The 13,195-nt window shown below is 40.2% G+C and overlaps 2 protein-coding genes across 2 annotated transcripts; one reads left to right on the top strand and one right to left on the bottom strand.

Moving 5' to 3' along the window:
* Positions 1-9,882: 9,882 nt before the first annotated feature.
* Positions 9,883-12,622, top strand: LOC129745912 (trafficking protein particle complex subunit 5). Its single transcript, XM_055739300.1, has 4 exons — positions 9,883-10,199; positions 10,260-10,386; positions 10,575-10,757; positions 11,878-12,622. Exons 1-4 carry the CDS (start codon positions 10,030-10,032, stop codon positions 11,974-11,976), a joined length of 579 nt encoding a protein of 192 aa, XP_055595275.1. The 5' UTR covers positions 9,883-10,029; the 3' UTR covers positions 11,977-12,622.
* LOC129745913 (uncharacterized) lies at positions 11,990-12,637 on the bottom strand. The gene is made up of 2 exons (XM_055739301.1): positions 12,413-12,637; positions 11,990-12,293 (listed from the first exon to the last, which is right to left on the bottom strand). The coding sequence occupies exons 1-2, from the start codon at positions 12,530-12,532 to the stop codon at positions 12,081-12,083; spliced, it is 333 nt and encodes a 110-aa protein (XP_055595276.1). The 5' UTR covers positions 12,533-12,637; the 3' UTR covers positions 11,990-12,080.
* Between the last annotated feature and the right edge of the window lie 558 nt (positions 12,638-13,195).

Raw genomic sequence — 13,195 nt, 5'->3', positions numbered from 1 at the left:
CCCTGCTTTAACACATTAGGGATTGCTCTGTGGCGTCATATATTTTCAGTTGTATGAAAAGGTCTGATTTTGTGCCAAATAATCGTCATTAGCTGAGAAATTTTTGATGAGGATTTACTTAGTAATGTAATGTTTACATGTGCGAATTTTTGAGACGAACTGTAAATGGTTTTTCACACAATGCGGACCAAATATGAGAATTCTCATTTTTTCACTTGCCGCGAAAGGGCTTATTTTAAAAGCATAACACAAATGTTATAAGTTAAATAATAAAACTCTTCCTTGGCAAAATTGAACACAATACTTTTAATAGCTCAAAGATGCTTGGTCCAGCAAATTTTGAGATGTAGAATGCCGAATTTTTGGTGTTTCTTCGCTTGGATTACTTCGTGGCCCTTAATGTGTTGAGATAGCGTCCAATGAAGAAGCTCATAGACCGAAACTTTTGGACAGGATCGTGAATAATCCAGCAAAATCTTAGTGGGAGCCCCCTAATAGCCGGAAACCCACTGTTTGACTAAAGTTCATGTGGTAAATCGTTCAAAGAGACCTAGAGAACAGAGAGCTAAAATTTGAATAAAAGTGAAGATGATTGGTTCTACGAAGATAAGGTATGTAAGAAGGCGCAATCCTAAATTTAGATTCAGGATGTGGTAAAGAAGGTAAATTTTTCTTACTGTTTCGTTCAAATAATACAAAAAAAAAGTTGTCGGTAAAACAACAAAATACGTTGGTCAAGTCGTACGCAAATTTTTGAATTGTTAGCCACAGTTATTTAAAAAAAAAAGTCGTAATGAACTGAAAAAACGCCCTTTTCAGCACGCACCTGGCCTTTTTCCGGCCAAAAACTTTCCATTTACAAGTCTCGGGGATGAAGGAGGAGAAAAAGTTGAAAAATTTGAGGTCTAGTACTTGAGATGGCTGGCGATCTGTGGGAGCTGCAAATCAGTAAGTGTTACATAGCGATTGACACAGTTAGTGGCTCAATATATAAAGAAGACTTTCTCTAAAAGAAACCGCTTAGCGTCCATAGCACTTCCATGGGTCCCTCGAAGTTGACAACCTATTTTGGTTGGATGTGAAATCTTGCCATTACGCGAAAACTGTGGTGAATTGATCAAAAGTCGCCGCCGGCCGTGGCCTAGAGGATAGCGTTCCAGTCTTCTAAGCCAGAGTCCATGAGATCGAATCCCGATCACGGCACACATAGTACACTTTCTGTGGTCTGGTGGTTTTAGCATTTGTAAGATGCTAGCCATAATATCCTTGAAAGATGTACGCCTTAGAGTTAAGTAAATTAGATCTCTTCAAAGAAACATGAAGTTTCACTGAGATCCTATATGTGTGTGTTCGTTTTATAAAAAAAAAAAAAAAAAAAAGTCAACAACGTTGTTTTAGTGCCGAAGCAGGAAAAATCGGCTATATTTGCCATAGCTTCGATCAAATAAAAATTTGGAGTAACTTTGAAGGTCGAAAACAGGTAACAGAAAACGTAATTAAAATATCCTCGATTTGTAAAAGTGATGTTTCATTGAAAATTTAATCAATTTCTCCCCACTCATTCAAAACTTATCGAATGCACTTCATTGTATTTTCTAACCGTGCTCTATGGAGCCACTCTCAAATTCAAAACTTAGCTTGGGTGATATACCTGATGGCCACATCTTATTTTTATCACTGCATTTAAAAAATATTTATTTATTTATATAAATATTTCAATTGAAAACATACCTATCAGGAATTAATTTAAAAAAAATGGTTCAAGGGCTCACAATGTAAAATAACTTGTCATCACAAAAATGTGAAGTCTGTTGGATCATTTATCAAATCTTTAACAGAAGTTAAGAAAATATTCCAATTCTTGCTTTCAACAAAAAGGGACGGCGATAAAAATTTATTTAAAAAAAATCAATTAAAAAAATAGTTTCTCATGAACCCAAAGAATCATTCTTTTAACTGATGCACTTTTCAAAGAATCAAATACCTAGTTAACATCGGAGAAATAAATAATTATGACTGCCATTCTAAATATATAAAACTTTCAAATTTTCATAACTATTTTTGTTGGTATGCAAACATGCTTTGCACATACACGGAGCATTTAAGTAAGTGTATGCGCAATAGTCTACCTGTTATTTTCCATGTAGGACTATGGACACTTACCATCATTTTGTTCGTTCGCACTGCAAGTTTCCAATCATTGCTACCCGCATATTCATCATCTTTAATTTCTTCTAACTTTCCAAATCTGAAACTGAAATCTGAATCTGAAATCTGGAAAGGAGTGCTTATTATGCCCTGGGTGCTCGTTATGCCCTTATCGGTCCTACGCCGTTTGGCCTAAAGTCATTTGGCATAAAGCCGTTTGGCATAACGTCGTTTGGCATAAAATCATTTGGCATAATGGTCATTTGGCATAATGGTCATTTGGCATAATGGCCGTTTGGCATAATGGTCATTTGGCATAATGGCTGTTTGGCATAATGGCCGTTTGGCATAAAAATATAACAATTTATAAGGTAACATGAAATGTTGCTAAAAATTCAAATACATAAGTTTTTTTTTCAATTTACCGATTTTCTAGGTTTAATCAAAGCCCTAGAAAGGCCCCGTGTTTCAAGGTTTACCCAAAGCTAGGGAAAATCCCCTAGCCCGGTTCGCAACGCGAAGCGTATGGACCAAACTTCATTTTAGTTCGAACGCGAAGCGTGAGGAGGCTTCCTCGAAATTTTGATCCATCATTTTAGGACGGCCATGTCTTTAGGTTTATTCAAAGCCCTAGAAAGGCCCCGTGTTTCTAGGTTTACCCAAAGCTAGGGACAATCCCCTAGCCCGGTCCGCAACGCGAAGCGTATGGACCAAACTTCATTTTAGTTCGAACGCGAATCGTGAGGAGGCTTCCTCGAAATTTTGATCCATCATTTTAGGACGGCCACGTCTTTCTAGGTTTATTCAAAGCCCTAGGAAGGCCCCGTGTTTCTAGGTTTACCCAAATCTAGGGACAATCCCCTAGCTCGGTCCGCAACGCGAAGCGTAAGGACCATATTTTATTTTAGTTCGAACGCGAAGCTTGAGGAGGCTTCCTCGAAATTTTGATCCATTATTTTATGCCAATTATGCCAAACGGTCGTTATGCCAAACGGCCATTATGCCGAATGACGATTGTGCCAAACGTCCATCATGCCAAACGACTTTTATGCCAAACGGCTTTATGCCAAATGACTTTATGCCAGTTCTTATACAATCGCCCTTATCTCCCCTATCTGAATCTGGCGTATCTGATTTGCATAAACTTTTGACCAATTTTTTTTTTAATCAAAGGTCTGTTTATTAAGGCATTTTACTTACAAAGTTTCATTTTGCCGAGTGTATCACTTAACTTATCTATGTTAGTAGAAGGGGGAGCCGTAATAGTCGCGGCGACTCAACTGTTAGATTATAATTTAATTTAGGAGAGGGAAGGGGAACGTCTAGGGTTCAGTATAAAAATTTTCCATCTGGGTACGCTGGTGGCTTCCTGTAGCTGAGGTTCCGATAGCTGCTCCAGATGATCGTCTTCCTGGCCAGCCTTTTGGTAGAGTTTATCGGACCCATCGCATGAGAGGTTACTCTATTAATGAAACGAAGCCACGATTAATAGGGTACATATACAGGGGGGAAGATTAATAGGGTACATATACAGGGAAGGTAAGAGGACTAAACGACCGAGTCAGACATTTTAAGATATTTGTAGATAGGGTACAAATATTCAAGATCAAGTTTTGCCAATATGTCTCGAATTGGAACACCAGGTGGTTTACGTCGGGCCCTAAGGGTATCCAGTAGCCAAGCCCTCGATCGATCAAACCGTTCACACGTCCACACAACATGATCAATGTCGTGGTAGCCATCCCCACAAACACAAACATTGCTTGTAACTAGTTGTATACGAAACAAATGCGCGTCAAGCCGGCAGTGATTTGACATGAGCCGAGAAACCACGCGAATGAAATCGCGACTCATGTTAAAATGCTTAAACCATGCCTTCGTCGGAACCTTAGGGATAATCGTATGGAGCCAACGTCCCTTTGTGCCATTGTCCCAGCTAGACTGCCAAGCGTTAATCGCTAAAGTGCGAGGTATTGAAAAATATTCATTGTAAGTTATTATCCTCTCAAAGATTTCACCTTGTAACGCGCCCACCTTAGCCAATGAGTCCGCATTCTCATTGCCTTGAATAAGACAATGAGACGGGATCCAAGCTAAGGTAATCCTGTACGAATTTTCGATCAAAGCGCCCAATATCCCTGAAATTTCCAGCAAAAAATGGGAAGAGCGCTTCATCAGTTTCATCGATCGAATTGCCTCAACGGAGCTGAGACTATCCGAATAGATGAAATAGTGGTCTGCGGGCAGTGTGCGAATGTGTTCCAAGGTGCAGTAAATAGCGGCTAGCTCAGCAGTGTAAACAGAGCATGGCTCTCGAAGCTTGAACGAAGCTTCAAAGCCCTCATTATACACTGCGAAGCCAGTCGCGTTGTCGATTCTAGAACCATCAGTAAAGAACATTTTTATAGGATCAATTTCACGTACTTTTGAAGCAAAGATTGAAGGAATAATGTTGGGTCGGACGTGATCTGGAATTCCACGGATGTCATCGGTCATGGACAGATCGAATCTTATCAAGGAACTGCTACTCGGGTAAAAGTGACTCGTGTCCGAATTTAATAAAGAAGGATTTATTTCTAATTGACTAAAAGTTTTATAATTATTTACATATTTTACTTGCGGATTAATATTCATAAGCCTTTCCAGATTTTCTATCACCAAAGGATTCATAGTTTCACTTCGAATTAGGAAACGTAGCGATAAATCGAAGAACCGATTTTTCAACGGCATTATTCCCGCCAGTACTTCGAGACACATCGTATGTGTCGACTGCATACAACCCATGGCAATACGCAAACAACGATATTGTATTCGTTCTAGTTTAATCAAGTGGGTATCCGCGGCTGACCCAAAGCAAAAGCTTCCGTATTCTATGACCGACAGTATCGTTGTTTGGTATAACCTGATGAGGTCCTGTGGATGAGCACCCCACCAGGTTCCAGTAATCGTTCGAAGAAAATTGATTCTCTTTTGGCATTTTTGTGTCAAGTACCTAATGTGTTTTCCCCAGAGGCATTTAGAGTCGAACCAGACACCCAAATATTTAAAACTAAGAGATTGAGTTAGAGTTCTACCCATCATAAGGAGCTCTATTTGAGGAGGGGAATGCTTCCTTGAAAAAACTACTAACTCGGTTTTACTAGGCGAAAACTCGATGCCTAGATTCCTGGCCCAATGTGATAGATTATTTAGAGTTTCTTGTAGCGGAGGTTTTATTTGAGTGTCTGTTTTACCTGTGATATGAACAACACAGTCATCCGCAAGCTGTCTTAGCGTACAATTTTGTGCCATACAAGCATCGATTTCTCGGACATAAAAGTTGTATAGCAGGGGGCTTAAACATGAGCCTTGGGGTAGACCCATGTAACTAATTCGTTTAACGTTGGTTTCTCCATGGCTAAAATGCATGATTTTTTCAGACAACAGGTTATATAGAAAATTGTTCAAAATTGGTGAAAGTCCGCAAGAGTTAAGATTACTAGATAGCACTTCTATGGACACCGAATCGAATGCCCCTTTGATGTCCAGAAAGACTGCCCCCATCTGCTCTTTTTGGGCAAACGCCAATTGAATGTCTGATGAAAGTAATGCTAGACAGTCGTTCGTACCCTTGCCTCTACGGAATCCAAATTGTGTACTTGACAACAGATTGTTTGATTCAACCCATTTATCCAGCCGAAAGAGAATCATTTTTTCGAGCAATTTCCGGAGACACGAGAGCATTGCAATCGGCCTATACGAATTGTACTCTGAAGCTGGTTTTCCCGGTTTTTGGATGGCGTTGACTTTCACTTGTCTCCAGTCATGCGGAACAATGTTTAGCTCCAAACACTTATTGAATAAATTCAACAAGCGTTTCTTAGCGGTATCTGGCAGATTCTTCAACAAGTTGAATTTGATTCTGTCCAGTCCAGGAGCTGAATTGTTGCAAGACCAGAGCGCAAGTGAAAGTTCGACCATCGAGAATTGATCCTCCGTTTCGGAACTATTCTCTGTATCCCGATAGTGTTTCTGAGCTGGTGCTGCGTCCGGGCAGACCTTTTTCGCGAACTGTATCAGCCATCGACTTGAATTTTCTTCAGTTTCGTTCGAAGGAGTATGATTTCGCATGTTTCGTGCCGTTCTCCAAAGCGTGTGCAAAGACGTTTCTCGAGATAACCCATCCACGAATCGCCGCCAGTACCCCCGTTTCTTGCCCCTGATCAAGTTCTTGAACTTGCGTTCCAAGGCCAAGTAACGTTGGAACTTCTCTGGCATTCCGGTTCTGCGAAACTCAACAAACGCCTTGCACTTTTCAGTTCGCGCGCGCGAGCAATCTCCATCCCACCACGGAGTGGGAGGCCGTTTCTGTATCGTCGAGCTTTCATTCCGTCTGACCTGTGCCCCGATTGCACAGTCCACAATTGTCCCGGAAATAAAACTGTACTCTGCCTCCGGAGGCAGTTCGTCTGTTGAGTCGATGGCTTCAATGACATCCGATGCATACTTTTTCCAATCTATATTCCTTGTGAGGTCATAAGGAATATTGATTTCTTCGGGTGGACTACGACCACTGGTGATAGAAATATGGATAGGCAAATGATCGCTTCCCTGAGGGTCCTGGATTACCTTCCACGTACAATCCAAGCTCAGAGAGGAAGAAGCTAAAGAAAGGTCTAAAATACTATGCTGTGATTGGGATCCATTAATTCGAGTCACTTCCCCATTGTTTAAGACAGTCATGTTGAAGTCGTCGCACAGCTCATATATCATGTTAGCACGATCATCATCACGTGAGCTACCCCAGCCCACGCCATGGGAGTTGAAGTCTCCCAGAACTAGTCGGGGTTCTGGAAGAAGTGAAATAATATTCGCCAATTGGTTCCCGCTCACGCTTGAATTTGGCGGAATATATACCGAGGCTAGGCAAAGGTCTTGGCCTTTAATTCTAGCTTGGCAACTGACGACTTCAATACCTGGAGATGGTTGTAGTGGAATACGATAGAAAGAGTGGCATTTCTTGATCCCCAAAAGAACGCCGCCCCCTCTTTGACCATCACGATCCAGGCGAATAATGTTGTGGCTGTGGAAGGAGAAATCTACGTTTGGAGAGAGCCAAGTTTCGCATAAGGCGAACACATCACAATTCAAATTGTGTACCAAAGCTTGAAAAGAGTCTAATTTTGGTAGAATACTTCTGCAGTTCCATTGTAATACAGAAACAATTTCTCTTCCCTCATTGAATGAATTAGCCATCAAAAGAAATTGTTTCTGAAATGAGGGTCATGGTGAGAGCTTTCTTTTTTAAAATTTCTCTCAAAAGGGGTACAAACATATTAATCATAGTTCTCCATCCTGCTGGTACACTGAAAAAGTCCAGGATGAACGCAACAATTTCCGAGAATTTCATCTTACCATCAGTCGAAAAGCTGGGAAAACTATTCGACGATGGATCAGATGCAGTTTCTCTGGAAATTGTAGCATTCCTGTTAGCTACTGATGGGCCTGAGTTCTGAAGGGAAGCCTGGGGTTTTGACTTCCCAGAAAGTGGAGGGAAGTCCTTCGGGGATGGATTAAAACCCGGAGGATTCTGAATAGGAGGGGAAGAATTACTATTTCCACTTTGAGGATTTCTTTTAGTTTTAATTTTGCTGGCAGCTAATAGGGGTTGTTTGTTAGTTGTGCGTTTCCTTTTTGGAGCCTGTGAAACATTTTTATTAAAGAATGGCCCAGTTGATGTTCCTTCACATGGATCCTCCCCTTCGGACTCATCCTCGCTTAGAAGGCCAAACTGGTTTTCTGAGACGATTGGCAAAGACTTTATTAGCATGTCTCTATAGGACTTTTTGACACGAGTTTTTAGAGAAGTCTTGATTTTTTCCCGGCGCGATATGTACTTCGGACACGCCGAGAGAGCATGAGATGCTTCCCCAGTGCAATATAAACACCTGTTTGCTGCTGGTGTTGTACACGAAGCTTCCTCATGCTTCTCCCCGCACTTAGAGCAGCGTGCCTGATTGCAGCAGTAGGCGGCCGTATGATCCAACTGCTTGCACTTCTGGCAGAACATGACCGAAGGCACATAAAGTCTCACAGGTAGACGAACCTTCCCGATCGCAACGTAATCAGGAAGTGCAGTGCCGGAAAAGGTAACCCGAAAAGAGTTCGACAGGGAAAACTTCCGTTTTTCCCCCTCGCCAGATGCTGACTTTAGTTGACGCGCGTCCAACACCTTGACCGTGGGAAGAGCAGGGTCTTTGAATCGGCCAACCCCGGACTTCACCAGATCATCGACGGTCAAACCCTCTTCCGTTACCACTCCGTCGATTTCCACGTCACGAGCGGGAACGTAAACGCGGTATTCGATCGTAAACTTCGGGTCACAAGCAATGGCATTTGCTTCCTTCAAGCTACCAACAACAATGCGCATCTTGTGCGGTCTCATAGGCTGGTAGCTTATTACGGAAGGGTAAGATCGATCGAGGTCCCGTGCAATTGAAATCACGTTGGGTGATTTCCCATTAGTTTTGGACCGGATGTAAACCACCCAAGGTCCCGTCGATTGGTGGTTGAGGGGTAGGGGAAGGAGAAGGGTTATTTTCGGTGTCCGATATATACATGGGAACATTAGGTGCTATGTCATGGTCAGATTCATCGGAAAAAAAATCTTTGGAAATAAGTGCCTCTCGGATGGGAGGATCTTTTCCTCCCTCGCCGCCGTCATCCATTAGTGGGTGACTTCCCTAGCTAATGGGTTAGTGGAGAACGAAACCGTGTAAAAGTTATATCGAAATTTGATTTATCAATTGAGGTCAAATTGTTGAAAAAAATTAAAATAAAATGAATAATTAAATATGTTAACATAAAAATATAGGTTCAGCATAGAAAACGAAAGGGTAAAAAAGGAAAAAGGGTAAAAATAATAAGAAAAAAAAAAAAAAAACCAAAAAAAAACTTGTTGGGAAAAAACAACTTTGTATTTTTGGGTAACCCTATTATTGGATACACCCTATACCACCTGTTTCCAACGTGGCCTTTTGTTGGCTTTTCAATATCTTCAGCAGGGTCTATTGTCTTCGCTGCTGGAGAACACCAAAGATGGAGGATCACTTATGGTGGGAAACACTGTGATTATAAAAACCACCCGCCTGGTCCTTCTCCCATAGACGAACGGCACATAAGACCGGATCTATCGGGAAACACGGAACGGCACGGACGGTAACCACTCACTGCACTGGTTGGTATCAACACTTCTCACAATTCGGTTCACTATGACAGAAACACAACCGCTTGAGTCAACTGTTGCGAGACGAATGCCTGACCAATTTTCAAAAATATATAAATTTTGGATTATTTTTTGTATTATCCTTCCCCCTTTGTGAATGTCTCAACTCCATGTGACAAAAGGATTTTAAATTTGTTCCGCCCTTACAAAAAAAAAATGATTAGATAAACTTACCTGTCCTTAAAACGTGCATTTTTCACAAAAACAATATGAGGATCACAAATTTAAAATTTCACTAATAGTGAACGCTTTTTAACTTTCACATTCAATTATTAATTCTCATTAAAACTCAAATCTGCACTTAAAATTAGTTTTTAAAATTTACAATCTTCTAACAACAGTTGAGTTGGTTGAGTTACTCAATTTTAGTGCGGTACCGTTACGAGGATATAGTTCATTTGATTGTATAAACAGGCGAGAGAGGAATGACAAATCTCTCAGTGAGATTTGAGCTACAAAAATAGCGAAAGAGAATCCATCCGCGAGAGTGTGAATTGATGCGATTCGGTTGTTTTCCAAAGATCGCACGAAAGATCCAAATTGTAAACAAAATAATCATTCCGAAAGAAGATTATTTCGTGCATTGTTAGAAAAAGAATAGCTTATAGGTATTTAAAATGGAAAAGATAAATCTCAATCTATCCAACCGACCGAAGCTGAGTATTCTCGACAAACCGCTGAGTCGAGGCAAGGGGGAAGTATCGCTGAGCTGCTATGCGTTACTGTTCTCGGAAGTCGTGCAATACTCCCAAACTCGGGTCAACACCATCCCGGATTTACAAAACAAGTAAGAACTTGCTAGTTTAACTGAGGATCAAGGTAATAAGTTAATGCTCGTTTCTTTCAGGTTACATGATTTGGGTAAAGATGTAGGCTGTCGAATCATTGATCTCTACTTTGTTCGAGAACGAAATTCCAAACGAGAAACCAAACTTATCAACATGTTGCTTTTCATCAAAACAACACTTTGGAAGGTAATTGAATCGGATAACTCAAAGAGGGGGCGTATTTTACTTCTCACAAAAATATTTTTGTTATTTAAAATCTGAACTTTGTTATTAAAATCTATTTGATATCCCTTTAATCTCAATTACTGAACCCGTATTGCAAAAATGAAATATTATGAACAACCAATTTGTTTTCTGTCAAACCTATTACGCAGACTCTCTTTGGCAAGGAAGCGGACAAACTGGAGCACGCTACCGATGACGAATGCACATACTACATCATCGAGAAGGAACCGTTAGTGAATAAGTTCATCAGCGTGCCAAAAGATAAGGGTTCGCTAAATTGTGCTGTTTTTGTGGCTGGAATCATCCAGGCCGTGCTTTCCAACTGCGGTTTCGTAAGTATTGTTGTAGTAACTCTTTATCGATTGTTGATGCAACGTTGTCGGGCGCATTGAATCCTTATTTCTTGACCACAGCGTGCGCCGTTTCCGACCTTCTAGATTGCTTTGCGCATTCACCTACTTATTTTCTGATTAAAAAAGTAAGGAAAGATCTGGTTAAAGTCGGTGTAATTCCGCACTATCAAAGTGCTGTGAAAATATGACGCATCGAACTAGTATTACGACTTCTTTCGTTTTAATTCGTCAATACTAAAGAAAAAGATAAGCTTAAATGGCTTGAAAGAAGCGAAACGCATAATTGTTTGCCTGCCGCTTATCACGCGAATAGTTTGACGGACATACTAAGTTCATTCACTTGAGAGCTTTTGGCCTAATGTCTGAGCCTGCGTTTGGTGTGATGTGGGTCATAATGATGCGGATAGTAGATGGGGCGTATTGAAGGGTAAAAAGCATCCTGATAGTGAAAATATTTAGTGCAATGTTTTACGCACTCTCTATTTGTTGTACAGAGGAAATGGCTGATGTAATTGGCTCAACAATTGCATTTCTAATTGCATTAATTAAGTAGTTTTGCATGCCCCAAATCTGTTAGCCTACATATCAAGTGTTCATCCTATAGCAGAATCTTTTCAAATCGAATTTTATACAAAAAAAACTTAATCCGGACTGGAGTAGAGAGTAGAAAGGTAGTTGATTTTGATAGTTTTCTAAATATGATATACTACTCCTAAGCTTTAAATTTTATTTTACGATTTAGTAATTTCGACCATGTGCGGTTATCATCCTTGTCGGATTCGTTTAGAAACATTCCCTCATGTAGAAACTGAAGTGTCTTCAAAACGGTTTACCAAAAATTTTGGTCCAAAATTAATTCGAGCTGGTTGGCTACGCCTTGAATTGAACTTTCTACATATTTCCACTTTCTCTTGTTATTATTACTTTACCTACTATTAAACTTGGCTCAATCAAATTTGCATGTGGTAAAAAGGACAGTCTTAGAATTTAGTGATTTTCATACTCGTATATTTGCTGAAATTTCTTAGGATAAAGAAAACTATTTTTTTATTCCATAATTATTGTAGTTTAAATTGAAGGCTTGTTCTTCCTTTTCCAGACATGTCAGGTATCCGCCCATTGGCACAAAGGAACGACTTATATGGTCAAATTCGAGGATCACGTTATCACCCGAGATAAACAATTGGAGGAGAAATAAAAAATTCAAACTGTTATCGCTAAACAACTAAAATTGGAGAACTTCAGCAAACGTTTATTCATCCGAAAGCTTTTCCCGTAGCCGGGTGAATTATGTTCAAATGTTTAGATAAATTTGAAACGGCGATCCTTGTACGCGACCTGTCCTGTGCGGTATTGATGTTCCCGTCCGTCCCGTTCATTCTTCATCATCCATGAGTAAACCACGATCGGAATCACCGTCATCAACATACCGATCTTGAAAGTTTTCCCCGTTGGCTTGAAGTGCTCGAAGTGACTAACACGCATGGCCTGGAAACGTGCGATACCAGCATCGAACTGAAACGAGATATTCAAGCCAGCGGATTAGCGTTACGACGGATTGTTTTGATATCTGCAGAGCTCTACACATGATGACATAACAAGGGCCTTTTCGAAAAGGAAAACAAAATACATACCACTCCGGTGCTTTCACCGTGCAGATGGGCATGCGGATTGGTCATCGTGCGCCAGTACTCATTGCGGAGGGCAGCACGGCGAGCCGCCTTTTCCTGCTGTATCTGTTCCTGGGTCACCATCGCGGATTACGGAATTATTTCCGACACAGCGCTGCAATCTTCAGACAATACGCCGTAGCCGGACGTGATTTGATTTCGATGTTGCTCAAACTGAAGTACTGTCAGAAATATGAGCGCAGCCATCCCGGAGCTCGTAGCATAAAGAAGGTCTGTTCAATAACTTCATTATCAGTTGATTTTTTTAGATAGTAAAGAAAGACAATTTCACATCAACTTTTCAATTAGAATTCTTATCAAATATATTTCATATAAAAAGTACTATATTTAATGACAGAGAATTGTTTCTTAAAGGTTTGAATAATATTTTAAAAAAAATTCATTACTTTCCGTAGCTGTTCACTTTATTGAAAATCTGTCGGACCCAGATTGGTTTATCAAATCACTATGGAATGTTTCGTTCAAAGTTTTGTGTTATTTTAAGAAAACATTTCACGTTTAATTTTTGAAATTGTTGAACATTTTACAATTTTTGAGGCTTATATTTTTAAACAATTCAACACTTTCGTGTCTCTTGAGAGGTGGTGGTTTTCTAATATTTTAGATACTCAGAAAGAAGTCGTATTTTTTTTACAGATTTTGTAGTTGATTTTTTTTCCTCCAGTTAAAAAAGTTCTTTGTAATTCGTTATCGAATGACTCATCTAACTTCTGAGAAAAATCTGAA

The sequence above is a fragment of the Uranotaenia lowii genome, chromosome 2, assembly GCF_029784155.1.
Source record: "Uranotaenia lowii strain MFRU-FL chromosome 2, ASM2978415v1, whole genome shotgun sequence".
Lineage (NCBI taxonomy): Eukaryota > Metazoa > Arthropoda > Insecta > Diptera > Culicidae > Uranotaenia > Uranotaenia lowii.
Note: the sequence above shows the minus strand (reverse complement) of the source record. Positions and strands in the feature narration are given on the sequence as shown.

What these genes read in the sequence shown, in the direction of transcription:
- LOC129745912 (XM_055739300.1), top strand. Translation starts at nt 10,030, where the DNA reads ATGGAAAAGATAAATCTCAATCTATCCAACCGACCGAAGCTGAGTATT. An exon ending in ATCCCGGATTTACAAAACAA is followed by an intron (nt 10,200 to 10,259) that starts GTAAGAACTTGC and finishes CGTTTCTTTCAG; the next exon opens with GTTACATGATTTGGGTAAAG. An exon ending in TCAAAACAACACTTTGGAAG is followed by an intron (nt 10,387 to 10,574) that starts GTAATTGAATCG and finishes CCTATTACGCAG; the next exon opens with ACTCTCTTTGGCAAGGAAGC.
- LOC129745913 (XM_055739301.1), bottom strand. Translation starts at nt 12,532, where the DNA reads ATGGTGACCCAGGAACAGATACAGCAGGAAAAGGCGGCTCGCCGTGCT. An exon ending in ACGGTGAAAGCACCGGAGTG is followed by an intron (nt 12,294 to 12,412) that starts GTATGTATTTTG and finishes ATCTCGTTTCAG; the next exon opens with TTCGATGCTGGTATCGCACG.